At 50.2% G+C, this 23,847-nt stretch overlaps 12 protein-coding genes across 12 annotated transcripts, besides 17 other annotated features; all 12 read right to left on the reverse strand.

Annotated features, from left to right (window-relative positions):
• The first annotated feature begins 88 nt into the window (after positions 1–88).
• Positions 89–127: a microsatellite.
• A 198-nt stretch (positions 128–325) lies between these two features.
• Positions 326–351: a microsatellite.
• A 73-nt stretch (positions 352–424) lies between these two features.
• Positions 425–3,172, reverse strand: TraAM80_06034 (uncharacterized protein; the record flags this gene model as incomplete). The annotated part of the gene is made up of 1 exon (XM_029382891.1): positions 425–3,172. One exon carries the CDS (start codon positions 3,170–3,172, stop codon positions 425–427), a length of 2,748 nt encoding a protein of 915 aa, XP_029237231.1.
• A 231-nt stretch (positions 3,173–3,403) lies between these two features.
• Positions 3,404–3,460: a sequence feature (A-rich).
• Positions 3,461–3,641: 181 nt separating this feature from the next.
• Positions 3,642–3,669: a sequence feature (A-rich).
• A 580-nt stretch (positions 3,670–4,249) lies between these two features.
• TraAM80_06035 (uncharacterized protein) lies at positions 4,250–4,753 on the reverse strand (the record flags this gene model as incomplete). The annotated part of the gene is made up of 1 exon (XM_029382892.1): positions 4,250–4,753. The coding sequence occupies one exon, from the start codon at positions 4,751–4,753 to the stop codon at positions 4,250–4,252; it is 504 nt and encodes a 167-aa protein (XP_029237232.1).
• Positions 4,754–4,844: 91 nt separating this feature from the next.
• On the reverse strand, positions 4,845–5,171 carry TraAM80_06036 (dynein light chain; the record flags this gene model as incomplete). The annotated part of the gene is made up of 1 exon (XM_029382893.1): positions 4,845–5,171. One exon carries the CDS (start codon positions 5,169–5,171, stop codon positions 4,845–4,847), a length of 327 nt encoding a protein of 108 aa, XP_029237233.1.
• A 261-nt stretch (positions 5,172–5,432) lies between these two features.
• Positions 5,433–8,384, reverse strand: TraAM80_06037 (uncharacterized protein; the record flags this gene model as incomplete). Its single annotated transcript, XM_029382894.1, has 1 exon — positions 5,433–8,384. The coding sequence occupies one exon, from the start codon at positions 8,382–8,384 to the stop codon at positions 5,433–5,435; it is 2,952 nt and encodes a 983-aa protein (XP_029237234.1).
• A 583-nt stretch (positions 8,385–8,967) lies between these two features.
• TraAM80_06038 (uncharacterized protein) lies at positions 8,968–10,020 on the reverse strand (the record flags this gene model as incomplete). The annotated part of the gene is made up of 1 exon (XM_029382895.1): positions 8,968–10,020. One exon carries the CDS (start codon positions 10,018–10,020, stop codon positions 8,968–8,970), a length of 1,053 nt encoding a protein of 350 aa, XP_029237235.1.
• A 281-nt stretch (positions 10,021–10,301) lies between these two features.
• Positions 10,302–11,117, reverse strand: TraAM80_06039 (uncharacterized protein; the record flags this gene model as incomplete). The annotated part of the gene is made up of 1 exon (XM_029382896.1): positions 10,302–11,117. One exon carries the CDS (start codon positions 11,115–11,117, stop codon positions 10,302–10,304), a length of 816 nt encoding a protein of 271 aa, XP_029237236.1.
• Positions 11,118–11,223: 106 nt separating this feature from the next.
• Positions 11,224–11,287: a sequence feature (GA-rich).
• A 56-nt stretch (positions 11,288–11,343) lies between these two features.
• Positions 11,344–11,383: a microsatellite.
• Positions 11,384–11,514: 131 nt separating this feature from the next.
• Positions 11,515–11,539: a microsatellite.
• A 63-nt stretch (positions 11,540–11,602) lies between these two features.
• Positions 11,603–11,662: a sequence feature (A-rich).
• A 62-nt stretch (positions 11,663–11,724) lies between these two features.
• Positions 11,725–11,753: a microsatellite.
• Positions 11,754–12,003: 250 nt separating this feature from the next.
• Positions 12,004–12,051: a microsatellite.
• A 100-nt stretch (positions 12,052–12,151) lies between these two features.
• On the reverse strand, positions 12,152–13,498 carry TraAM80_06040 (uncharacterized protein; the record flags this gene model as incomplete). The annotated part of the gene is made up of 1 exon (XM_029382897.1): positions 12,152–13,498. The coding sequence occupies one exon, from the start codon at positions 13,496–13,498 to the stop codon at positions 12,152–12,154; it is 1,347 nt and encodes a 448-aa protein (XP_029237237.1).
• A 354-nt stretch (positions 13,499–13,852) lies between these two features.
• Positions 13,853–13,886: a microsatellite.
• A 54-nt stretch (positions 13,887–13,940) lies between these two features.
• On the reverse strand, positions 13,941–15,716 carry TraAM80_06041 (putative ATP-binding protein; the record flags this gene model as incomplete). The annotated part of the gene is made up of 1 exon (XM_029382898.1): positions 13,941–15,716. One exon carries the CDS (start codon positions 15,714–15,716, stop codon positions 13,941–13,943), a length of 1,776 nt encoding a protein of 591 aa, XP_029237238.1.
• Positions 15,717–15,966: 250 nt separating this feature from the next.
• Positions 15,967–15,996: a sequence feature (GA-rich).
• Positions 15,997–16,159: 163 nt separating this feature from the next.
• TraAM80_06042 (uncharacterized protein) lies at positions 16,160–16,465 on the reverse strand (the record flags this gene model as incomplete). The annotated part of the gene is made up of 1 exon (XM_029382899.1): positions 16,160–16,465. One exon carries the CDS (start codon positions 16,463–16,465, stop codon positions 16,160–16,162), a length of 306 nt encoding a protein of 101 aa, XP_029237239.1.
• A 17-nt stretch (positions 16,466–16,482) lies between these two features.
• Positions 16,483–16,533: a sequence feature (A-rich).
• A 271-nt stretch (positions 16,534–16,804) lies between these two features.
• Positions 16,805–19,381, reverse strand: TraAM80_06043 (repressor activator protein 1; the record flags this gene model as incomplete). The annotated part of the gene is made up of 1 exon (XM_029382900.1): positions 16,805–19,381. One exon carries the CDS (start codon positions 19,379–19,381, stop codon positions 16,805–16,807), a length of 2,577 nt encoding a protein of 858 aa, XP_029237240.1.
• Positions 19,382–19,448: 67 nt separating this feature from the next.
• Positions 19,449–19,485: a sequence feature (A-rich).
• Positions 19,486–19,674: 189 nt separating this feature from the next.
• TraAM80_06044 (B9 protein domain 2) lies at positions 19,675–20,229 on the reverse strand (the record flags this gene model as incomplete). The annotated part of the gene is made up of 1 exon (XM_029382901.1): positions 19,675–20,229. The coding sequence occupies one exon, from the start codon at positions 20,227–20,229 to the stop codon at positions 19,675–19,677; it is 555 nt and encodes a 184-aa protein (XP_029237241.1).
• Positions 20,230–20,484: 255 nt separating this feature from the next.
• Positions 20,485–22,974, reverse strand: TraAM80_06045 (uncharacterized protein; the record flags this gene model as incomplete). The annotated part of the gene is made up of 1 exon (XM_029382902.1): positions 20,485–22,974. One exon carries the CDS (start codon positions 22,972–22,974, stop codon positions 20,485–20,487), a length of 2,490 nt encoding a protein of 829 aa, XP_029237242.1.
• Positions 22,975–23,545: 571 nt separating this feature from the next.
• Positions 23,546–23,597: a sequence feature (GA-rich).
• A 42-nt stretch (positions 23,598–23,639) lies between these two features.
• Positions 23,640–23,691: a sequence feature (A-rich).
• Positions 23,692–23,807: 116 nt separating this feature from the next.
• Positions 23,808–23,846: a microsatellite.
• The last annotated feature ends 1 nt before the right edge of the window (position 23,847 follows it).

The raw sequence follows: 23,847 nt of genomic DNA on the forward strand, positions 1-23,847 counted from the left end.
TTCAGGCACACTTCAGAGGAACTGCACGTGCTCTCTAAAAAATTGTGTCGCCAAAAGGCGTCACAGGCAAGATATCACATTCCTTTTAATATATATATGTATATATATATGAATGTATATGTATATGGTACACAGTGATGTGGGGTGCGGAGACAGACAACAGTATCTCTTTTCTTGTGCGTCTACCCATTCAACAAGAACAACAGCACCCCCTCCAGTAAACGCCGCGCGGCAGAAACAAGCAGATGTCTATGTTTGAAACAAACGACAGATGAACACGTCAGCACAGATCCGGTGCGTGTGAGAGAAGGGAGCCCCGCCCACATGTGTGTCTGTCTATCTGTCTGTTTGCAGGGCATCAAAAGAGTTGGTGGCACACACTCTATCCATGCGCGGCTCCTTTTCCAGCACTTCATCTATTCGTTTATAGAGCCTTGGTGCGGTCAAGTACCTTTGTTGAACGAAAGGTGTATGACGGTTCCTCCTTCATAAAGTCCTCAAATCGCCTTATTTCAGTTCGGATGGGGATGGATTGGAATCGGGTGGGAGACCCACCGTTGGTGGTATGGGTTTTATCATACAGCGAATGCCTAGAAGAAAACATAGACTTCTCCTGTACCGCTTCAATTGCGGGAGAAACCAAACCTCCAGCTAAACGTCCGTGTGCCTGTTGCAAAGGTGTAGATGCTGCCGAGGCCTTTTCTAGAGGAGTCTTTTCATTTGAAACCGCGTGACGGGTTAACGCCCGCAGCTCCTCTATCTCCTGTTGGAGATGTTGAACATGGCGATCATAGCTATCCTTTAACATCTGTACCATCTCCTTCGCCGCCCCACTCTCCACACCTTGAGCAAATTTCTCCTGGAGACGTCGTAGCTCTGCGTCGGATGCCTCTCGTTGTTTCCGCTCCTGCTCCAACTCAATAAGGCACTTTTCAAGATGGTGTTCCGCCTTTGAACTTGTCTTATTGGCTTCAACCACCTCCGCACGTAGGCATTCTACATCCTCCAAATAGTTTCGCTCCATCTTCCGCTCTTGTTCTCTTTGTTGGCCCCTCACTGCCTCTAGAGAGACTTCGTGCTCCCGTCGCATCAACTCCGCCTTCGCCTCTTCCGCCTCAGACGCACGTTCGGTAAGCGTCTGCTCCAAATGCAGGATGCGGTTACGATAAGAACGTTCACGCTCCGCATGGTCCTCCAATTCCCGCTGATGATAACTGACCAGTTCAAGCCACTGAGCTGCACGCTGTACATCATTCCCTGAAGAGTCCTTTTGTAAGGTCTGGGAGACAACTAACCCCTCCTCCACTGGCAACGCCGCCGTCGTCGCTGTTACCGACGCAGACGGCGGTAACGACGACGATAAGTGGGACCAAGGCAATGAGTTGGGTGTCTGAGTGGCAACGCTCGCTTGCTGTAATTTTACTCGCTCGGAGACTGCATACATTGCCCGTTGTTGTAATTCCTTGGAGAGGTCCTCACACTGAGCTTCAAGTTCACTCACTCTTTCTTGAAACCTCTCTTCACGTTTGGCAAAGTCTGCCTCCGCTACCTTGCGCTCCCGCTCCGCTGCTAAGAGGGAGACTCTTAACTGCTCCACCCCCCCGCCTTCTCTGTTGGCACGTCTTAATTGCCAAATGTGCCGCCTCGCATCCTCAAGCAAAGTCACATAGTGCTGAATATCCTTGCGCAACTGCTTCATTGCCGGCTCCATTACGCGCTTGTATGTCTCAAATTCATACCGTGCACTACAATTATACGGATGCTTCTCCACTGAACTGCATCGGTCGTGCAATGAACGGCCCAATGAGCGCCTACCACTGTTTGGGGGTTCACTGTGTTTTTCCGATTGTGTTTTCTTGTCGTCTAGTGGTTTAGTCCTCTGTTCTGAGGGTGTGACAAGAAGGCCCATCGGCATATCCCGCGCCGCCACCACCGGGGACATCTGGTCGTCGGCAATTCGACCGGGCAAACCGTTTTCATGGTGCTTGTGTTGGTGTTGGGGTACATTTGGTGTAAACGATGACGCGGATGGCGAGGATATCAATGATCCCGATCTAGTCTGATGCGGTATTGATGTAAAAGTTTTTTTCGAGTATCCCATCGGTTTTTCTAACCAGCCCAACGAACTTGGCTGGGGAACCTCCACACGCGGTTGTATCTCTACCTGCTCGTCATGGATTTCATCCGCATATTGTCCTTCTCGATCGCCGACGCGCTGCCAGGCCTCACTGATGCCCAGACCAACACGTGAGCTGTACACACGGGACAATGTGTGTGCGATGCAAAAGGCCTCCTTAAACGTCTCCCGCCGTTGAAACGATGAGACACTAGTTGGAGCAAAGCAAGAAATCCACAAACCCGGTTGTTGCCCAAAAAGGGCTGGTTTAAGTAGAAAGGAAAATTTTGTTCCCGGAAACGTCACAGACGGGGACCTGCTCTCTATAAGTGACGCTGTTGTGGCGATGCAGTGCCGCGTCGACTGCATTCCGCGTGTCATTTCAGACACGGACAGCGCGAGGAACTGAATAGTGGAGTTTGGTAGCCCTAATGCCTCCTTGTAAGTGAGAATAAAACTAAAAACTTGATGCCGTTCCGGCACTATGACCCGGCATGCGTGCTGCAGCAGCCCCCTAACATCAGCCTCCGTCCGAAGCTCCACGTAGCACGCGTCCTCCACAGAGGTGAAGTGTTCGTCCGCGTCCTCTATGATTGTCGGCGCCGTCCCCAGGGCAACGGCGGGCGTCAGGTCCCTCAGATGATTGCTGTCGTCTAGTTCCACCACGGCGAGGTGGACCGCCTCGACCAGGTTTGCAAACTCCGCCGTCTTCGTCACCACCCGCCAGCAGAGTGTCAGCATCCCCTCCTCCGGCTCAAGCAACGCATTGAAGCGCGTCGTCTCCGTCCCGTCCACCACAACCACCACTTGTGGAGAAGAAATGGGGGGCAAGACAGCACGCATGATGGGCCTCACCGCCTCCGCAAAGAGGTCACCGGTGTTTGACGCGTAGTAGTCAAAATTCATATGTCTTCTCGCCCGGACGTCCGTGACATCCGCCATGACCGCCTCATTTTTGTTGCGGAGAAGCGTGTAGTACGAGACAAGTGCCTCCGCCGGTGCCCCACATATGCGCTGAACCTCCTCCCGTCGATACTCCCGCACTCCCACCAGCATCCAGCAGCCTCTCCTTCACCGCAATCCCGCAAAGATAAAAGGGGTGGAAGGAGCAAAGCTTGAGGTGCTACAGCGGGATTATTATTCTCCTCTCATTTATTTGTTTTAATTTTATTTTTCCGCCACACAAGTACGGGAGGGGTTGAAGGGGAGAAAGCGGGGCAAAACGCACACGTCCCAGCGAAGCCTCGTTCGTGGTCGGGTACACTCCACCCGCACCAAATGTGCAGCAACAAACAAAAAAAAAAACAATCAGCAGATAGAAAACAAAACCAAAATAAAAAATAATAGCAACTCCCATAAGGTCGCGCAAAAAAAAATATATGAAAACCATATATATATATATATCAACGAGAAAATGCAACTTGGCAGCTGGTTCCTGTTGAAGGCTGCTGTGACAAAACCGAAAAGGAAACAAAAGGCAAGTTTGACTCTACGGCCACGTACAACCCCGCCGAACATGTCTGCCAACAAAAAAAAAAAAACAATTAAAAAAATGACGGGCACCGCGCCCTGCCAGTGGAGAATACCGCCAAAGATAAAAACTATCGCAGCGCCTGCAATTAAGCCAGACAACCAAAAAAAATAGAAACCAAAAAATGCAAAGGTCCTCAATAACGCCCAAGTGAAACGCCACCAGTAGAAGTAAAGCAAATCTATTTACAAATAGCAATGACACTGTGTGGCTTACTGGAAGTAACACAGTTAACGATGTCATACAAGGGTGCAGTCGTGATGCTCCCTCAGTGCTCAGCGATGCACACCCGCTAAAAGCGTTGAACTCACTACCCTGGAAACTGATCCCATTCAACAAGAACCAAACTTGCAATCATTTCCCAATAAAAACAAAACAGAGCAGCACAAGTACCGTGTAGAGAAAAGGCCCGTACTTATCCACCGCTGCAGCAGAAACAGGCAAAGCGACATTCGAGACGGGACTGCAAGAGATTTTTTTTCTGTCACTAGCACGTCACTAACAAGAAAAAAAAAAGCATTAAGATGCAGACGCCTCTGCGGCCGTGGCGCACCGGTACATGAAGACGCTGGGCGTCAAAGGAGAAGCTGCGCCCACAACAGTTAAGAGAAGACAAAGCGCGCCCCTCCTAGTAGTAGTAGTAGATGTTGTTGTGGTGGTAGCGGTGGTGGAGGTAGCAGTAATAGCCTTTCATCTGCAGAGGCGTTCCAGTTCTGATCCCCCGTCGTCAGTCCCTGAACCCACTGAACATTATCGATAAACAGTGCAGAGAAAAAAGAAAATGACAAACGGCCACTGCAGTCGGAAGCAACACCAGCGGCAACTCCTCTGCCTTCCACAAGTTTCCGAAACGGTGTCACAACGCAGAACGCTATAAGGGCCATAGCCAATTCCAAGCCCTCCAGTACATTTAAACCTTCACAGAACTTCTGAAGGTAATGATCATCACTGAACGCAAAAAAAAAAAAAACGCCCACAACAAGACACTCTAACCGAAAGCCCAACAGAACAGAAGACAAAAGACAAATCATTTCCATCGCTGTCAAAGGCACCCTCAGAGTTGAACTCAGCACACAAAAGGGGCAAAGTGGGAACAAACCACGCATGACGTTAGTTAAAGTGGTCAGACAAGTTTTTTTAAAAAAAAAAAAAATACAAACAATATAACCCCTCTACATCTGCGTTACATCAGCCGCCTCAGCCTGTCTTCCACAACAGAATTGAAATCTGACCAACGTAAAAGTAAATAAAGTGCTTGCTCTCGTGAACAACGTCGGCAGCAAAGTTTCGACCAGCTATACACTGCCATGTGGGGCTGTGGCGTTTATCAAATTCCTTTTTTATGTGAGCGGCAATGTCCTTCTCCATCTGGTGCTCCTTAATAGCTTTTGCGGCCACGCTCAGGGCGTCATCCTGCATCTCCTCGTTAATGTCGGCAAATTTCACGTTGGGCCTCCGATCACTCATGGCTGCAAATACGGGGGGTGCGTGAGCAACGTCTCCTTCTAAAGCAACTGACGGCATAGGCGAGAGGAGGAAGCAAGGTGACAAAGCAACAACGATTCATATTTGCAGAGAGGCAGAATAAAAGTTTCTAGTAAAATACACAACAACATCCAAAAAAGGTAGGGAAAAAAGTAAGGCTTAATACAGAAGGATGAGGAAACCTCATACTACCATCCCCACAAGAGACCGCAAGAGACCGCGCCTTCCACCGCTTCTTTAGTCTCCTTTGCACTTTGTGCAATTGCTGGTGTACCTTTTTTCGTCTTTCTCCAGCCCTTGTTATGTCGATGGCGCCTCAGCAACGCTGAGGGTGGCGGAGGCAGTTCGAGAAGACTTCACCTCCTCCAAAAGCTGTTTATTGATTTGCAACAGTCTACCAACCTTCAATTGCAGGCCCTCGTTCTGCTCCTGTAGGTCCTTCTCATGCCTCTTCAGTGTTTCTTCATGTTGCCTATGGGTCTCGATCTCGCCGCGGAGCCTAGCCAACTCCGCATCACGCGCACCGAGCTCCAAGGTTTGCGCGCCACGCGCCTCTGCCAGTTGACGCTGTAGATCCGCAAGCTTCTCTTGCTTGTTATGTTCGCCCTCGTTTAACACGGCTTCTGCGGCCGGTCCCAGAGTCAGCGGTGTTGCCTCCTCAACAGCCTCCATTGGAAAGGTGTGACGAAATACCTCCGCGTGTTGAAGCGCCTCACGCAATGCGTCAGCCACCTGCCTCACACCCTTGCACAGGAGCTGCGTCTCCACCTCGCCGCCCTCTGCTGAGGAAAAAGGAGAAGATGCGGTTCTTTGTAACTGCGATAACTGCTCCTTCATCTCGCCTATACCGCCAAAGAGTTGCTCTAGTTGCTGCATCAGCGGTGTAAACCGCTCCATTTCCGTCTTTTGCTCCGACTCACTCGTCGATGCCACCCAAGGCCCGGTGGTGTCCCATTTTTTCAGATTATGTTGAAGTTGGTGCACCTGCTCAACAAGGGTCACCTCACGAGCCAGGCATTCCTCAATGGTTTTCATCAAACGAGTGTTGTGACGCTCAAGCAATGCGAGCCGTGCCGCAGCTGATTCTTTTCCCTGGCTGTCTTCCTTCAATTCGTTCCGTAACTCTTTCACCTCGGTGAGTGCAGCAGTACGCGCGGCCTCAAGTGACGATACCTCTCTGCGCAAGGTTGTAATCTGCTCAGCCGCCTCCATGGCATCAATCGATTCTTCAACGGAGACCTCGTGCATCAAAACCCGCTCCACAACGGTCAGGCTGTGCTGATCAATGAGTCGCTCACACTGCGCCAGACGTCCCAAGACTGCATCACGGTCTGCCGTGAGTTGTTGCACCTTTTCGAGTAACAGGCTGACCTGACTAGCATCTGAAATAGATGTGTCCAGGAGACTTCGCTTGCTTATTTCGTTTGTGACCAAAGTATCAGAAACAAATTGCAGGGCATGCTCTAATGCACCTCGCATCACCGATTGAATCTCTTGTTGCTGCACCACCGTCGCCGTTTCAGGGTCTGCAACACGCTCCCCGGTAGACACCATGGGAACGAGTGCCTGCACTGACCCCAGCAAGTGATTCACCTGCTGTTCAAAAAATGACATGTCTTTCTGTTGTCGAACCTCTGCATCCTTCATCACTTTTTCAAATGCTGACATTGCCTGGTTTAGCTGCGCCTCACTCTGTGCCAGTATCTTCTCAGCATTTTCCACAACCTGCCCCGAGGCCACACCGCCGCCCTTTGGATTTTCAACACACAGCTGATTCTCTACACGTTGCAGCGTGGCAGACATGTCCATTACGGTCTGCTCTGTGACCATCAGGGCGTTGTGTGCGGTTTCCAATGCCTTATGCTGTGCCTCCGCAGACGCCACTGCAACAGCACTCTGTGTCTCAGCTTCCACCAATCCGTTTCGTAAACGCTCAAGTTCTTCCTCGTAATAGTGGCGAAGCGAAGCCAAGGTGTGCGCCACCACATCGTTCGCCGAATCATCTTGTATCTGCTGCAACTTTGTCTCCAGTGACACATTTCGCTGCTGCTCCAAAGCTAACTGCTCCCGCGTAACACCAAGCAAGGTAGCCATTTGAGCCAAGTCATCAAGTGCCTTTGTGTGGTCTGCTCGGAGCAGAGTGAGTTGTTGCACTAGAGCATCGTTTTTGCTGGGACGAATCCTCTCACGCACAAGATCAACCAAGCGCTGTTCCACCAGTTCCCGCCGTCGCTTCTCTTCAAGGAAGCCCTGTTGCACCGTCAGCGCCTCCCGACGAAGTGACTCCACTGATAACTCCAACGTCCGATACTTCTCCTCGGCCACTGCGATGCGTGCCTCCTGCTTCTGCCAAGAGTCCACCAGCTCCGAAAGGGTTACGTCTTCATGTTCCAAAAGCCGAAGGGCGAAGTATTCAGGCGCGGTCCGTCTCAACGCTTCACTCGGTGGCTCTGTGGCTTGACGTGGAGGCACAAAGTTGGGTGGCACAATTGCCTGAACGACTCCCGAAAGCTCCAGATGTTTCTCCAAAAGCCTCACGTGCGCCTTGGACTGACGCAACTTGGTTTCGGCGAGATCCACATCTTTGCTCTTTTCGGCGAGAATGCGAACAATTTTGATGAGCGCCATAACCTCCTCGTGGTGGCGCAGCGACGCATTTTGATAGAATGAAAGAAGACTTTGGAGGCGGGAAACGGAGACACTCCGCTTAAACAGCGAGAGTTCCGCCTCCATTGCACGGCAAGAATACGACTGAATGGCCTCAAGTGAATGCTGCAGGAACTCTCGTACGCGCAAAACAAGCTTCTCGTTTGTTTCCTTTTCCCCAGCTAGTTGGGAGGAGAACAAGGCGACTGTCGCCTCATGGGCCTTGCTCAGTCCACTTGACACCTCCTCCGCGGCTAAGGAGGCGGAGTTCAGTAGCTGTTGCTGAAGCGCGGCTATGCGATGACCTTTTCGATGCGCATCATCGGAGACGGCGATGCAGCTCAATGCGTTGGCGGCTCTGCCCTGTTGACCCTGCACAACCAATTTCCACAACTGCGCGACAGATCCACCGGCGGCGCTCAGCGCATCTTCCGCTTGCCGAGACCGCTGTAACAGTGAATCCAACACCGCGCCATTCACCTTCCCCACACTACTCACAATGTCCTCTGTCTCTGCAGCCATGCTCTGAATTGCAGCGGAAACCTCTCTTACCAACGCCTTGTCGCCCTCATCTTCATCTCTCCCCCTCTTACTGCCAGCGAGCATCGCCGCACGGTCCGCACTCTCCCTCAATAAAATAAAAACTCCTTTCTTTCACTTTCCAATTACAAGGGACATCCACGACAAAGAGAAAAAAGGGTATTGATGAATACCCCCCCCCCCCCCCAAACGAAAAGACGGATAAATAGCATCATACGAGTGAAACAAAATAAATGGGGGAAACGATGAGAGGAGACTCCGGTGAACCAAATACACACAAAAAGGCAATAGAAAACGGTCAAGCACAAAGGAAAAAAAAAAAGAAGAGGGTGGGGAAAAATAAAGCCCGGTATTCGTCTCTAGATCCAGTCAAAAAAAAAAACGCGCATAAATATTCTATGGTTCGCGTCGCATTCAATAAAATGCATAAAATAGGCATACCAAAACAACTAGATAAGTAAAATGAACTTACCAACCTGTAGACCCCTCTTACTTCCATATGTATGCCATACGCAAAACAACAACAACGCGTTTTGAAAGGCGTCACCCAACGCATGATAGGGGGTCCAAAAACAAATCATAGCACAAGAATAATAATAAACAGACCAAACAAGGGACGTCGGTGGGGGGCGGTCGCCTCTGGCCTGCCTCACAAATCATCCACATCGTACGGCGTCTTCCGTGCAGTGGAGAAAGCAGGCAGTGAAGGAACTGATTCATCATCAGAGTCCATCACATCCCACTCATGAGATGGCAGCGTCGGTACAGCAACCGGCGCACTGGCACCTGTATGCTCCGGTGGAGCCGCGTCCGAGTCCACGAGTTCAGCGTGAACTCGTTTTAAGCCCAAAAGAGTATTTGGGCTTGCGTCCAAGCGGCCAGAGTCCACAGCGGATAACGAGACAGCGGCAGAGCACCTCAGAGTCGGAGACGCATCAGTGCGCCTCTGAATCGATGGAATGGTCAGGAACGTCAGCTGCCTGGCTACCGCGGACATCGAGGTAAGAATATCGTTCAATTTGTCATCCATGACCTTGGCGTTGTGGGACGTCAAGCGTGCCACTTTTTTTAGAGCCTCGCGGAGGGATGTAAGCCCATCATGTGTTTGTGGTAAATTTGCAGCGTAAAACTCTTGTAGAATGCGTTGCATATCACCAATAAATTTTTCTTGCCTCTCATTTATTCTCGTGGCATGCATCACATTGTCGTGTCCATCGTGCAGCATAGTTTGTACGACTTTCTTGAGGCTGTTGCAAAGCTCATCGTCACTTGAGCGAAGAGACTCCACAGATCGTTTAAACGGAAGTAGTTGGTCATGAAGGACGCTCTCTAGTGTCTTTGACAACGCCCCGGAAACAGCAGCACACAACTCATCAAGCGGCTGCTTCTGACAGGGCAACTGAGAGTCACTCCCGCCGTTGACGTATACGTCCAGTCCAATATTTTCTTTGGCATAAAGAAAATGCGGTGGCGTCCAAGGCAGTTCTGGTGACCCCTGCCTTTCCAGTGTTCTATTAGCAGAATAAAGGGGTTGCTTTTGCGGTGGCAAGTCATGTGGATGCTGCTTCTGCTTTTGTTGTTGGTGAAGCCACTGCAGTAAATAAACGCGTTCCTCCATCGCCTCGGCCTCCAAGCGGTGTCGCTCACACATTTGTGTTAGCAAAAGTTCTGTCTGAAGCATGTCATCAATCTCCTCTTGCATTTCCTGTGCAAAACTGTCCCCATCCGCACGATCCTGGGAAGACTGCACCTGACTTTCCGCTCGGAGGGACAGCTGTTGCTGTAGCGACGCAATTTGGTCCTCCTTCACCCTCAAGTCACGTTGCAGTTTCTTATTGTGTTCGTTCAGCGTTTCCTTGGCCTGCCACAGCTCCGTCAAAAGTCCTCCTTTTTCGCTAGGCGTTATGCTACCACCACCAGTGCCACCGCCTCCATGTTTATCAACGCAGCGGGTGATGGATGGCGGGAGAGAGTGGGCCGAAGTTATTGACGGGCGTCACGCATGAAACGGCGCCCTTCACTCAGACGAGGCGACCTCAACCTCTCAACGCTCTGAGATGGATCGAAACAATGCCGCTTTCGATGCATCTCCAGAACACTCGAGTACCTTGCCTCAAGTGCGGAATGCCAGCCAGCCTCCGAAGAGGATACTGCCGCCCGGGCGCATCGCTCGTTCTCCAAGAAACAAAGCACCTCTCGTCGGTGGTAGAACGCCACGTCACGCCTGTAAAGCTGACGTAGGGAGGCCAGCTCGTATTCCAAGCGTTGCAATTCATCCTCCATCTGTCGTAACTGACCACTCAGTGACTGTATCTCGCACTCCCTCGATAGATTGAGTTGCCTACTGCGGTCGAGCGCTAAAAGTGTCTGCTCTCTTCGGTTTACCGCATCCACACGTTCCGCGTCCATCTGTTCTACCACTCGCCCCAGTTGGGCAATTTCTCTCAGGTACGATGCCTCGACACTCTTTAAGGACTCCCGAATGGAGTTAATCTGCGCACACCTCGGACAGCCCAGGCTGGAGGGCAAGAGACCCTGCGTAAGGTGGTCAACGACTGGCGAGAGCGGATCCCGCACCATCCCGGTCGCCGTGCTGGAAGAGGCCTCGGGGTTCACATGACTGAAGTTGATGTGGGCGGCCCTCAAAATGTGGCCAAAGTCGCCACATGAAGAACCATGAGAGTACTCCGCGCCACAGGCGGTGGTGATGGCAATGTTGTGTGCGCGATGCGACTGCGTCTCCTCACACGACAATGCCGACCCCTCCTCCTCCGCTGCCGCCGCCATGGGGCCCCACATTCGTGCGCAGCAATGAGACAAGACGCCGCGTAGCAGATCGGGGAGAAAAAAAGAAAAGCCTTCAACTAATGTAGAATAATCTCTCTGCACTCACGGGTCCTCCACGAGGAAGAAAGAAAGAGAAGCCAAAGGTAAAAAAAAAACAAAACGGAAGGCAAAGAAAAGCAAGAGGGGGGGGGGGGGTGGAAAAAAGGCTATCAACATCTCATTGATAGTTTCCCTCTGCCACACCGACAACAAAACACTCACACACACTCACACACGCAAAATTTAAAAAAAAGGGGGAAAAAAGGATGGTGTTCGTCATTGGGTAAGCCACAAGAGCCTAAGGCATTCTGAGACACAAGAGATGTTTGATTATTTTACAATTATTATTATCACCGTTGATGTTGCTTGTCTCCTTCCTCCTCCTCCTCCTCCTCACGCCAGTCTTTGGGTGAGAGCTTTAGAAGATGGTTAGTGAGAGGAAATACATAATAGCATGCAAATGTAAAAAAAAAAAAAAAATGAAAAAAACAAACAAACAAAGACAAAGACAAAAAAAAGTCCTTGCAAATAACACTCATACACACATGCTTATTACATGTATACACCTGCGCAGACATCGATATATATGTATATATATATATATATATACAAGCTATGCCAGAGTTCTGTGGTTGAAGAAGTAGAAGCAAAATAATAATAAACACCGTATCGCTCCCCAATAAAAGTGATAGGAAGGAGGCTCTGAAAGCGTGCAAAAGGCAGACAAATAGGTAAACCGCCCAAACAGCAAGCAGCGCCCCATGCCCCATACTCCAGGTGAGCAGGGCACGCAAAAAAAATATATATATATAAAAAAAAATGATAGTAATAATGCCTTTGGCCTTCTTCCTCTACCCCATTCTTTTAATTTTTGTTTTTTTTTTGGTTTTTTGTTTTTCTGCTTCTTTCCGTATTATTGGCGTTGAAGAAAAACAGTCATAGAGACTGTAACAACCCAACAAGACTCCTTGTAATGTTAGCAACATAAATAAAATCAGGTTTCGAAACTACACCTTTCGCGGGAGCAGACTACCACCGCTGTAGCCTGAGTAGGCGTTGGGATGATCATTGTATGAACGCCGCCGTGGGGGAATCCTACCATTCATCACATGACCGCCTCTTGTGGGCGGACGTGTTCCCAGTGGGTAGGGCGGCGACATTGTGCTAACGCCGGGCAGTAATGGTTCTCTATCGCCGATTGGGTGAACGACGCCCCCACCATCCACAGCGTTAAAGCCACCAAAGTCCGCCTTGTTGCCGCCAAGAGCGACAATGCCGCCACCACGCCCCAAATGCCGGCCGTTGTTGGGCGGCGGCTGACCTAATCGTTCTGGCACAGCGGGAAGAGATGGGTACTGCTCTGCCAATTGACATATGCTTTCGCCAATCTCCGGTTTCAAAGGCACACCATCACCCATTCTGAATATTGGTATACTTGGAATTGTTATTATGTCGTGCTCCTTCAGAAACACATGATGTTTCACCCATTCTACAGGGCAAGCCGATGTGCCGTCCGTGTCATGGTTCCCCGGTGGAAGCAAAAACGCGTAGCCAAATATGGCCGGGTACTCCCGCAGCACAAATATGATAATCACAGGTCCTCTATCCAGCGTTGAGTAAAAGGCACTTCGATTCGCCGAAGTCGTCCAAAACACGCCTTCTTTCACCGATCTCTCAACTTCATCCTTCCGAATAAAGGCAACAAAGTAGTATGAACTTCTATTGGCCACTAATGAAGCCAGCGTAGATGGCGGCCTGGGCACGTTTCCGGATGCTTTGCCATTGATCCTCCTATGGCTGCCATCGCGAGCATAATTGAGCCTGGGTTCAGCGGCAGTAACAACGTCGGCGCAAGGATGCAGCATCGCTGAAAAAAAAGATGTTGTAAGTATCGTCCGCGCAGGAACCTTGTCGCTAAGAGCGGTATAAATGAATACATGCGGAAAAAACTCCAGCACGGGAGGGACCAGTAGTAGTTTTGAGGGGTCCTGAAAAACCACCCAGCCTCTTCCCGTGCATTCCCCCGACGGTGTTGTGAAGACATCCGCTTCTACAATCATGTCCAATGCCTCAAAGAACCGTCCCAGCATTACTGCCGTTGTGTTTGGGGGAAGATTTGTCACGTAGATACAAACGCTTTCGCCGGTAATTGCATGCAACTCACCTGTGACGGGGTCCGGGAGGTACGCCTCATAGTGGCTGTACGGAACCAATTTAGAGGCCGTCACACCGTATTCCGCAGCATCGCTGGAAATAGGCACCTCACGGGGCGGCAGATCGCTGGGGTCGTACAGCACAGACCCCTCGGGGAAGCGTTGATACAACGCAAGCCTCCCATCCTCAAGAAGGCCCATTTTCTCCCCATTTACGTACACAAATATGTAATCGTAACTCATTTAAACTAGACAAGTACTTTGCAGGTTAGCACCACAACAACCTAAAATTTCTCTATCATGTGCGTATGCGCAGGAGCGAAGAAGACGCAAATTAAAAACAATACACATCTCACACCGGAAATCATATCCGCTTCATAAACGTACAGATATCTACATGCATTTGTTCTCTTCACTGGTTCGTATAGAAGACCTATTTATTTATTTTTCACACAGGCATGCAGAAATAATTATATTCCCCGCTTCGCCAAATGTGCAGATGTTCACACCACCTCGCTTCGTGCTAAACGTAAACGTGAGGTGGGAAGGAGAAATACACAGACACACAAAGACACACACACGCACACACTGGTAATGTTTTGTTGTGCATGTAGCTTTAATAGAAGTATGTGCTTTATATTTATCATTCCTCTTCTAAAAGAGAATCGCGCCGTTCCAGCACAAGTTCCACCACCGCATAGAATGGGAGCTGCGTCGCGTGAAAGATGCGGCACAACACACCACCCGCTTCACCACACACGCACGAGTCCCCCCAAGGCAAAAGCTTCGTCTCGTCATCGGTGCACCACCTCCACAAGGAAGGCACCAACGGTGCGAATCGCATGTCTCTCAGGAAAAAAGTTGCATGCGTGGCGAATGTGGCCCCACCACCAAAGTGCGTGAGCCCAATCACACTATTCGCGTACGTAAAAGCAAACTGGACGATAAATGCTCTCACCGCACCCTCCTCTAACCCAATAATCTGTGAGAGGCGTAAAAACGACACATTCAACAACTCCGGCATGTCCTCAGTCACCGCCAAACGTTGTGCCACAGGCACCAAGCCAATGCAGCCACTCACAATCACGCGGCGTTCGGCGTTGAGATTAACACGGTTAGCAAAAGATTGTGGGCCCACAGACACGGGTCCGCAGCAACTACTGCTTCGTACTTGCAGTGTCGCCCGTTGAATGCTCTCTCGAGAATAAGAAAGCACCTCCAGATGAAAGCCCCTTCGGTCCGACGCCGCAACAAACGCACAACCAGGCAGTTGAAGCTGGGGAAAGCAACGAGCAAACGCCTCACAGAAAGCCTCAAAGGACTGCAACGACGGAGCAAACACCAACATAAAGAATACTTCACGACTTTTTTCCAACATGTCCTCGACGATTTGTTGAAAGACATGCATGACGCAAGTCTCTACTTCGTCCTCGGTTTGACAAACTTCACTCTCGTAGATGTCGCAGCAGCTGCGGCCCCAAAACTCTGTATCAGTGCTGAATGGCATTGGGCGTGTTTTCCATTCAAGCGTTTCTGCGCACTCTTTAAGAAACTGATCAACATGTGGCAAATGAAGCATTCTGTCCGAAGGAAAGATCAGGGTCGGAAGCCGCAGCAGCAGCTCTCTACACGAGGCCATTTCTGCCGCTGTCTTTCGCCGCCGCCTCACCTTGAGGCGCGCATAACCAGAGGGAGAGTAGTCGTTGTCATCCACAATAACCCGTTCAAGCGACACAACCTCCAGGCACTGCTCGCTGAAGAGGGGGCAGTCCAAGACAATAGTCTCAAATTCGCCTCCCTCACCCGCACTGTGTGTCCCGTACAATCGTTGCGCCTTCTCCAGTGCAGGACGCACTTCCTCCAATGACAAACCAACATGGATTCTAGGGTCGAGTCCAATAGACGCTGTCTTTACAAGAATCGCGTGCACCTGTAATGCGGCAGCTATGTCGAGAACCTCCTCCGCAGGACGCTGCCAAAGAAACGCAAGCGAGTGAAGTCCTAGACGGTCACATACATCCTCCACACGATAACGTTGATAGTGGGACAAAATAGCGCCCGTGGTGACACCTTCCACCTCTGGAAATTCCTCCTTAACGGCGCGCAGCAGACGATACAGCGTTTCAATCTCATCCTCGTCGTCGCGTTGCTTCGTGTAGTAAAGCCCCTGCACCTTTGACTGACCAGCGCGAATGTACGCACGGCGAAGAGGTAGTCCCATACAGCCGGCTATAGACTCTACAGCCTCGTGACCCACCGTTTGAAAGGAGTAAGAGTCAATCTCTTGCACATGTTCAGGTCCATCTCTACATGTAGGACAGATGTTTGCCACCACGACAGGTGTATGTCCATACCGCATTGCCAACAGCACGGAGATGAGGCTGTCTTTGCCACCGGATATGAGGGCAATGGTTTTCATGGACGTGTTTTTTGTTGTTGTTGGTTTTTATTTTCAGACGGTTTTGTCCTTGCCCCTCCCACCCCCCGTTTCTGGGCAATGTCCAAGTGCCGAGGTGAGAAGAACGGCAAACACAACAACAGCGGAAACAACAAAAAACAAGGGGGAGTGAAGAAAGCAGCATAACCCGTTTGGGGAATATGTTCTTGTCATAGATGTCGAGTCACCGGTGGACGCACGCACACCGCCCAGTCGTTACTCTCCAACACAGAGGCAAGAAAGAAAGGAAGGATGAAAGGAACAGAAAATGCTGCACACACGTGTAAATATGTAGGAGAGAAAACAGGAACAATTAATACCCATCAAAGCGCAAAAAGGGGCAAAACAACAGCAGACAACATCGTAAACGCCTGTGCGCCTTGCATCCGTCCATCCACCCTCATAGACCCTCTCCTCAGCACCTATCACTCAGCTTTGGAGGAGGAAAGAGTAACAAAGGAAGTGACGAATAATTTTGAGACGGCATACGCAGCAACAGACGCCACCAACATTGTGCGAAATGCGCTGCTATCAGCCTCCTGAAAGAGAAAGCAGCCCAAGACAATTAAACCAGCCCTCTTTTCATCGAAGGTGAGACCTCCTCCACGCGGCGGCAGGGCCTCCTCTTCTTGTTTCCCCTCCTGGCACTCGTTGGCGTTTTCCTCAACAGGAGACACAGCATAGCCGGCATCATCGGGACTTGAATTCGCATCCGCATCAACGGTAGACATTGGTGACGCTGTTCTCCAAAGGAAAAGAAGAAGAAGAAAGAAACCCAAAAAAAAAAAAAAAACAAGAAAACCATGTGGAATAGCTTCAGCCGGCAAACGGATTCCAAAGCATCTCACAGACTACAACAGAAGGCAAATAATAATAAAAAACACGCACACGACGGAACGATATTATTGTATCTGTTGTAGATGTACCGCTGTTAATCACACCTTTCTCTTTCTTTTTCTCTTTTGCTTCCTCTCTCCCATCAACGCAAGCTTTAAACAAAAAGCGCACACCAGCTCCCTCTTGATATTCACTGGGGTATTTCCGTTCATTGCAGTCGTCCAAGCCCCACTTTAGCGCATCTTTTTCAGTTTATCTACCACACGCAGCAACTGGTGCTGCTGCTTGCGGAACACCGGGTCGGCGAGCTCGTTAACGGCGTAGCGCTCCACCACATCCACATGCTGACAGGCAAACTCAAGGGTTGCCCCAATTTCACCTAATAGTTCGAGGTCGCCCTTCGACAACTCCGTACTGTCACTTATTTTATCCGTATGCTTTTCTACCCCAGAAGCACTCCGGTGCGACTGTGAGTCGGGAGTGTAGGAAAGAGAATGCTTGCGGGTTCCTCGTGATGAGCTGCTGGTCGAACGCTTGCTGACAGGCGAGCGACTGCGACGCCGCTTACGGGTGTCACTTGACGAATAGCTCCCCTCCCCGTACTCTGGCAGAATAGGGAGAAACCGATTACGCACCTCAGCGTATCCCTCTTGGTGAAACCGTTTCGCATCAAAGGTGGTGACAAAAAGGCAATGAATGCCTTTCCTGCCAATTGTAAGTTTCATCGGGTAATTCCTGAAGGGCGGCTGGCGCAGCAAAAGTTCCACCTTCAACGCATTCTGCTCATCCCCAAGCGCTTCGGTGGGGATGAAGCACATCACAAATTCCCTTTCATCACTCTGTGGTTGCGACTTGAGATCAACTGCTGGGACTTCCGCCTCAGTTTCACTGGCACGCTGTGCAAACGCAGTTGGTATCTTTTCATCGTCGCTAGTCGGCACCTCTTTATCCTCCGGTGGGGTGTCGTACCCTGTGGGTGGTTCATTTACCAGTGCCAAGGTAGTAAAAGGCTCCAACGAAACCGGTTTCTCTGTAACCCGCAGCTCCTTGGGTGCAACATGAGATGCGTCAACCTCCTTCGCCCACTCCGCAGGGCCCAACGCACGCATTAAGAGTGCTCGACCCTGAGCTGGTGGATCTACACTAGGCTCCTCCGCGTTAACCAATACTGCGTCTGTATTTGTCTCAGAAGTTGCAGTAAGCACTGCTGCCGTTTGTGTACCGGACTCAGCCATGTTGCGAAGTCGACTATTACGAATCGCTATAGTCCATGCATCGCAAAACTGCTTGGCAATACAGGCCAAATGTCGTTCCATTTCCAGTCCACCCTCATTTGGAGGAGTGGCGGACTGCCGCAGAAACAGCTCCTCACTGTGCACCTTCACATGCAGCATGGCTCCCCACTGCTTCTGAAGCACGGTTGCCAAATTTACCTCGCCCTCCGTTTGAGGTAACAGAAGTGGTCGAAATCCAAGACCCTCCGCGATGTTATTTAGAGAAGATAAAGAAATAGGTTCCACATCTGGAGGAGGAATAAGTGCAGCCAATAATAATGTAGAAATGTTCCATTGAGAGCTGCCGTTGCTGGAGTGTGCCACTTGGTGTGGATACACCAGGAGCCCCTCGATGCAGTCCTGCAACCACTGAACAGTGACAGTGCTTGCTGCTGTCGCCGTCGTCGTCGTGGAGGAAGTTGAGGTCGCGGCAGAGGCTGCTTCGCCGGTTTCTCCCGCCTCCCGGTGCCCATTGACAGTGGATAAAGCAGAAAGTGAACTCACCGGATCGTCTAAAACGCCCGCTATTGTTGTGGCTTGAGTTGTCGCCACGGACGACGGCATCACGTCATTAAGGGCTTGGTTGTTGTCTCCCGCATTGTAATCGTTACTGTTATCGTCATCCCACACCTCCGCATCGTCGTCGTCGTCCTTGAAGCTGCTGTTCCAAGAGCCGTCACCTTCCCTCTCAACCTCAACCAACTCCAGCGAGGAGGAAGATGAAGCACTGGAACTCTCAGAGACTGAGGAGGCGTCTTTTTCCACGTCCTGATGCGACAGCCCAGGCCTTTGTAAGGTGCAAGATAATGCGCTGTTCCCCTCGCCAACGACGTAGTGCGTCGCATCCGCGCAGTTGGTGACTAAATACCCACCGTGTGCATTAATCAACATCGCAGTTGACGACTGGTCCATGACCTCTGGCGAGAGACAAAAACGGTATTGCGAGAACAGACGTGCTCGACAGAGCGCGACACAGGAAGAAACTGCGGTGGATGGAAAGCGCACGCGGCACTCGGCAATGCGTAGACAACTGGAAAGCGCTCGCAACAGGGCGAGGGATCGGGATGGGCAACTCAACTCATGCGTCACCTCCACAACCTGCGACCACAGTGCTGTATGCCACAACGTCCGTGACGTTGTCACAACCACGGCGATACGGTACTCCTCAAGCGTACAACCCAGGCAAGACAAGCGAAATGCCTCTTGCCCAGGCTCCGGAAAGACGACGCGGATATCGTCAACCGCGTCCCATCCAAACAACCGCAAAAGAGACGCCGTTTGCTCCTGTTTCCACGGCGCCACCACAACGACCGAATTTCCAGTAGCCTTCAGTGTCTTCAAAAAGAAGGATGCGGTCGGGTAGGACATCACAGGGACGGCTTTGCCATCTATCACGGTTATGCGCCGCTGGGGCTGCCCTGGCACCCCCGCCATTTCTGACAACTTCACACTGCTGAATGTCAAAAGCACATCCGCGCTAACAAAAAACCGCACACCGTGCCACGTGGGACGGGCCGCAGCCGTGCTACTGGCCATTCACTGTTAGCGACAAGGACGCTAACAAGATAAAAGTGCATATGCGACATATATATTAGTGAGTAGGAAAACAAAAACAAAAAAAAACGTAATAAAAATAATAAGCTTCAATGTATACAGCAATGGGCGAACAATTGCAGTAATTCAATAAATTATTATTTAACTTTGTTTTCAGTTGTAGCGAACGCAGTACCCATCCAAGCAACTAAAATAAAAGGCAACGAAAAGAAGGAGCTGCTGACCCTTCGCTTGTCTCACCATCGCTCTATCGGTCACTCCGCCCTCCCGACCTCTCAGCTGTATCGAATCCCCAACCTATGCATTCCTCTTGAAATGACATTTAACTGAAGAATAACTCTTCCACTGCTTCTCGTCCGTAATTTGAACCGTTCATCGTTGGTGTGTATAAGCGCTTTATCGCGCAGCACCGGGTTTCCGCCCAATATGGCAACTCGGAGATTCTCATAGAGGCGTCTGAAAAAGCTCGGACTCCAGTAGCACGGCCTCCATGTCTCTACCACAACATCCTGCTCGTCTACACTAGGCGGTGGCACAAAGGCGACACCGTAGCCCTCCAGATCCTTCCGGCCGTACTTATCAACAGACCACACCTGCAACGATATTTTGGGCCAACCCTCTATGCTGTTCATTGTAAAATGAATGTCTATAGGAAAACTCCACGAGACATTACCCTCCTCGCCGGCATGCATGACGTGCGTGCATCCGGAGGTGCGACCCTCCACGGCGCTCCAATGCTCCCCGGCGACGACCTCGAAGACGCAAAAGTAACTATTACTTCCAAAATCCTCCCCGCACATCAGATCTCCAATGACGTGAAGTTCTGCCATCTGGCCGGCTTAACATTACAACACATCAAATAAAAAAAAAATAAAAATACGCGAAAGAAAGGTGGAAAAGGAGAAAAGAAAAATCCAAACGCCACCTCTACTAGACGCAGTGTATGCTTGGCACTGGCAAAAAAAAAAACGATATGGGCAGCAAACTAAATAATAATAGTCATTTTCCAACTCCAGATATATAGCAACAAAAACAAACGCATATAAAAGGAGCTAGGGATGCAGTGAAGAGTAATAACGATACAACTAATGAGACCTCACAGGGCGCATGCTTTGACGCGCTGAGGAACTCACTTGAGGAAGCAGTTGTGAAGGGGGAACAAAGGTTGCACTACAACCTTCATCTCCCAAGACAACGAGTGGGAACAACGGCTCCGGGTCCTCCACCCCTCTAAACCTAAATGCCGCACCCAATGCTTTTCCATTGAGGAAAAAGCAAAGTTCCTTTTGAATTAAACTCAAATAAACGGTAATATGGGCGCCTGAATTGTAAGAAGAGCCGTAAGGAACCCTTGTTTCATCGTCAGAGTGAGACACAAGTGTCCCATCGGAGCGGAATAAATAGGCTGGACTTCTCTGATTTGAACCTCGGTAGTACTTCGTGGTCACGCCAACCGCAAAAAGACTTTGCGGCGTATGCGTTAAAGAAGGCCGTGCATCAATCCGAACCTCAAAAATAAACTCACCCTCCGCAATACCAATTGTTCCAAGCGCAAACATTGCAATTTTTGCAGAAGGAAGCGCCTTGCCCGTTCGCTCCTTCTCAGTGGCACTCAACTGAAGGGCCCTTGACACATCCGCTACGCATGTGGTTCCATTCTGCGAAATGCAAACATTTTCACTGCGCTCTGCGTCCCAGCGAAGGACTGGCCAGGTAACGGAAACTTTACTGGTGGAGATTTGCCCTTCCCTGGAGGAAGGGACTGGGGGAGTTATAATACGACGATGCGGCGGCAACATTGTATCAGAGTATTGAATGTTCAACGTGTCATGGTCCCCGTCATTTTCACTCCCTATAAAAGGTTTCAGCTGAGCTTCTTGCCTAACCACACTCCTGCCACTTGTACAAGAATTATTAACAGGGAGTAAATGATATTCATATAATCCACTCTCATGTGTCGTTCCCGTGTTACTGGCACCTGTACTAGACGCCTGAAACGGTATCATGTACCCTTTAACTGGTGCATTCGCATAATGTTGACCAATGTCACCAGGAACAGTTGGGAGTCCCAACGACGGCGGCAAGGGTGGTGTACGCAGGAGACACCTGTATTGATGTACCACACTCGCGTTGGTGCCAGTGGAGGGGTAGAGACGCTTGATACGAGCCAGACGTTTCTCGTACGTTATCGTAGAAGGTGTCGTTGGTTCATTCCCAAAAGAATTGCTAACATCACTCTGTGATGCCGAAGGCGCTGGGTTTGGTTGTGGTTGTGTCCTTATAAACGTTTGATAAAGGTCTAGTAATTCCTTCATGGCTGTCAAACCCTCCTTGTATTTAGCCTCGCATGCCTCAGAAAAGAGGGCTGCCCCCTTTGGATCCGGTTTCGATTCCATCACCTTCGAGGGACTGGGAGAAAACAAAAATGTGTGGGACGAGATGGGCGACACCCCAGCGCTGGGAATTCCTTCCTTATGTACCTGTGACTGCACCCTCTGCTGTTTTTGTTGCTGTTGCTGAATGTGTTTCTTTTTGCTTTCTTCCTGCAATGGTGTCGCGGCATCAGTCTGAGACGCCTTAGGATCAGAGATGCCAAGGGAGCCCAAAATGAGTTGGCGCTCACGTGAAAAGACGTTCGAGGGCTCATAACGCAACTGTGCGTAGGTGTCAGGGGGAAACTGAATGCATTTGTAACGCGCATCTAGAGCCCGCTCCAAGGTGTCGCGTTCTCGCCGTGTCAAACGACGCTCCATCTCCAGCTGATGCCGCTGCGTTTCAAGCAAACGCCCAGAGGACAAATAGCTGGGGTCAGCCTCTGAAAATGACGGTTGTGGAACGTTTTTTGCCCGCAGACCAACTTTGAATGTACCTGACGGCGTCTGTGCCGGCACGGACCCCATCACTCCGGAGGGTGGTTCGTAGATGTTGGCGTACGCCCCACCAATTGCAGGGTTGTTGAGTTTCGATGGAGGTGGTGCGTTTGGAGAACTGTCACGCAAGAGTTTCTCCAGTGGAGTGAACGCCTCATCGTCCAGAATGCTTCTGAGCCGTGTGTTTCGCAAAAACAACTCATTATCGTTAGCGGTGGTATCAAAGACAGGGTTGGAGGCCTGGGCGTGAGACAACGGACCAGTTTGCCCGTTATCTCTCATAACTCCTGCGTTGCAACCACACAGCGTGTGAAGTTCCCATTGAATTGCATTCGAGAGTAGACCGCGCTGACCTACCTCTTCCACTTCCAAGAGGCAACGAGCGATATATTCCTCCTTTAGAAGGAAAGCCGTGGCGTTTTCCTCTCGAATACACAACAGTGCATTCTTCTTTGGGTTATACTTGGAATTCCAGCCACACTCTTGCGTGGCCTGGGCGTCCCCAGGTGGCACCGACCACACGTCCTCCTCTGCGTTTTCGAGGTCCCCATCGTTGCATTCACAATGGTCCCCTGCCATTATGTCTGAAAGCACCACTTGGCCAAAATTCACGCTAACGGAGTCGGCTGGGAGCGACGTATCGCAATTTGAGTAAACTGTGAATGTGACTGGAGACGAGTCGGGGGCAACGAGGGGATTGTCCATAGGACTGCAAGGACTGGCAGCTTGCCGCCAAGCCTTCTACTAAGTGTGTGAGGCATGATCGAGACCAACAAAGCACAAGCATATAAATATATATACAAAAAAAAAAATATCAGTAAGAAGCCAACATGATTCGCCCCACGTACAGCAGCGTGCAACCGCAAAGGCGCCTTTAACTGTCAATGGGAGAAACCGCGCCGCCGCAACTCCATTACTTGTGTCCATACCAAAGTGGAAATAACAGAAGAGGCAGAAGAAACAAAAGCAGAAGGAAAGCCATCTCTCTCTCTCTCGGCAAGATCGCAAAAAAGCTTACACCAACGGGAAACTACGGATCCACTAGACAAACCAGCTTTTTGTTTTCTTCACTTCGTTTGAGACCTCCATGCAGCCACCAGCTCCCACAGCAAGACAAGAGCACCAGAAGAGGGTGACGAAAAGGCGTTGAAAATTGACGCGGCTACCCCAACCCGCACTCCAAGGTCTGCTCGTGGCTGACTGGGCACAGCCCAACAAACGACACCGTATCGGCAAGAAGAGAGGTGTGTGTGGGTTTTCATACACACACACACACAGAAAGAGAGAGAGAGAGAAAGTAAAAAAAAAGATAGAGAATAAAAAACGAAGACAAAACTGAAAACTACTCTCAACTTCACCACGTCATGCATCAAAGAACGCACACACACACAACAAAAAAGAAAAAAAAAAAGACAATAAACACACATTTTCTTCGGAAAAAAAAATACAAACACAAATACAAATGCTGATTCCCATCAAAGGTATGCACTTGGCTGCAATAACACCAAAAGGCATATCGTATCTCGCTCGTCTCCAACTTTCATTTTTTATTTTTTTTATTTTCCATTTTCTTCTTCA

This window comes from Trypanosoma rangeli (assembly GCF_003719475.1).
Source record: "Trypanosoma rangeli strain AM80 chromosome Unknown Tra_15.4_contig_00210, whole genome shotgun sequence".
Taxonomy (NCBI): domain Eukaryota; phylum Euglenozoa; class Kinetoplastea; order Trypanosomatida; family Trypanosomatidae; genus Trypanosoma; species Trypanosoma rangeli.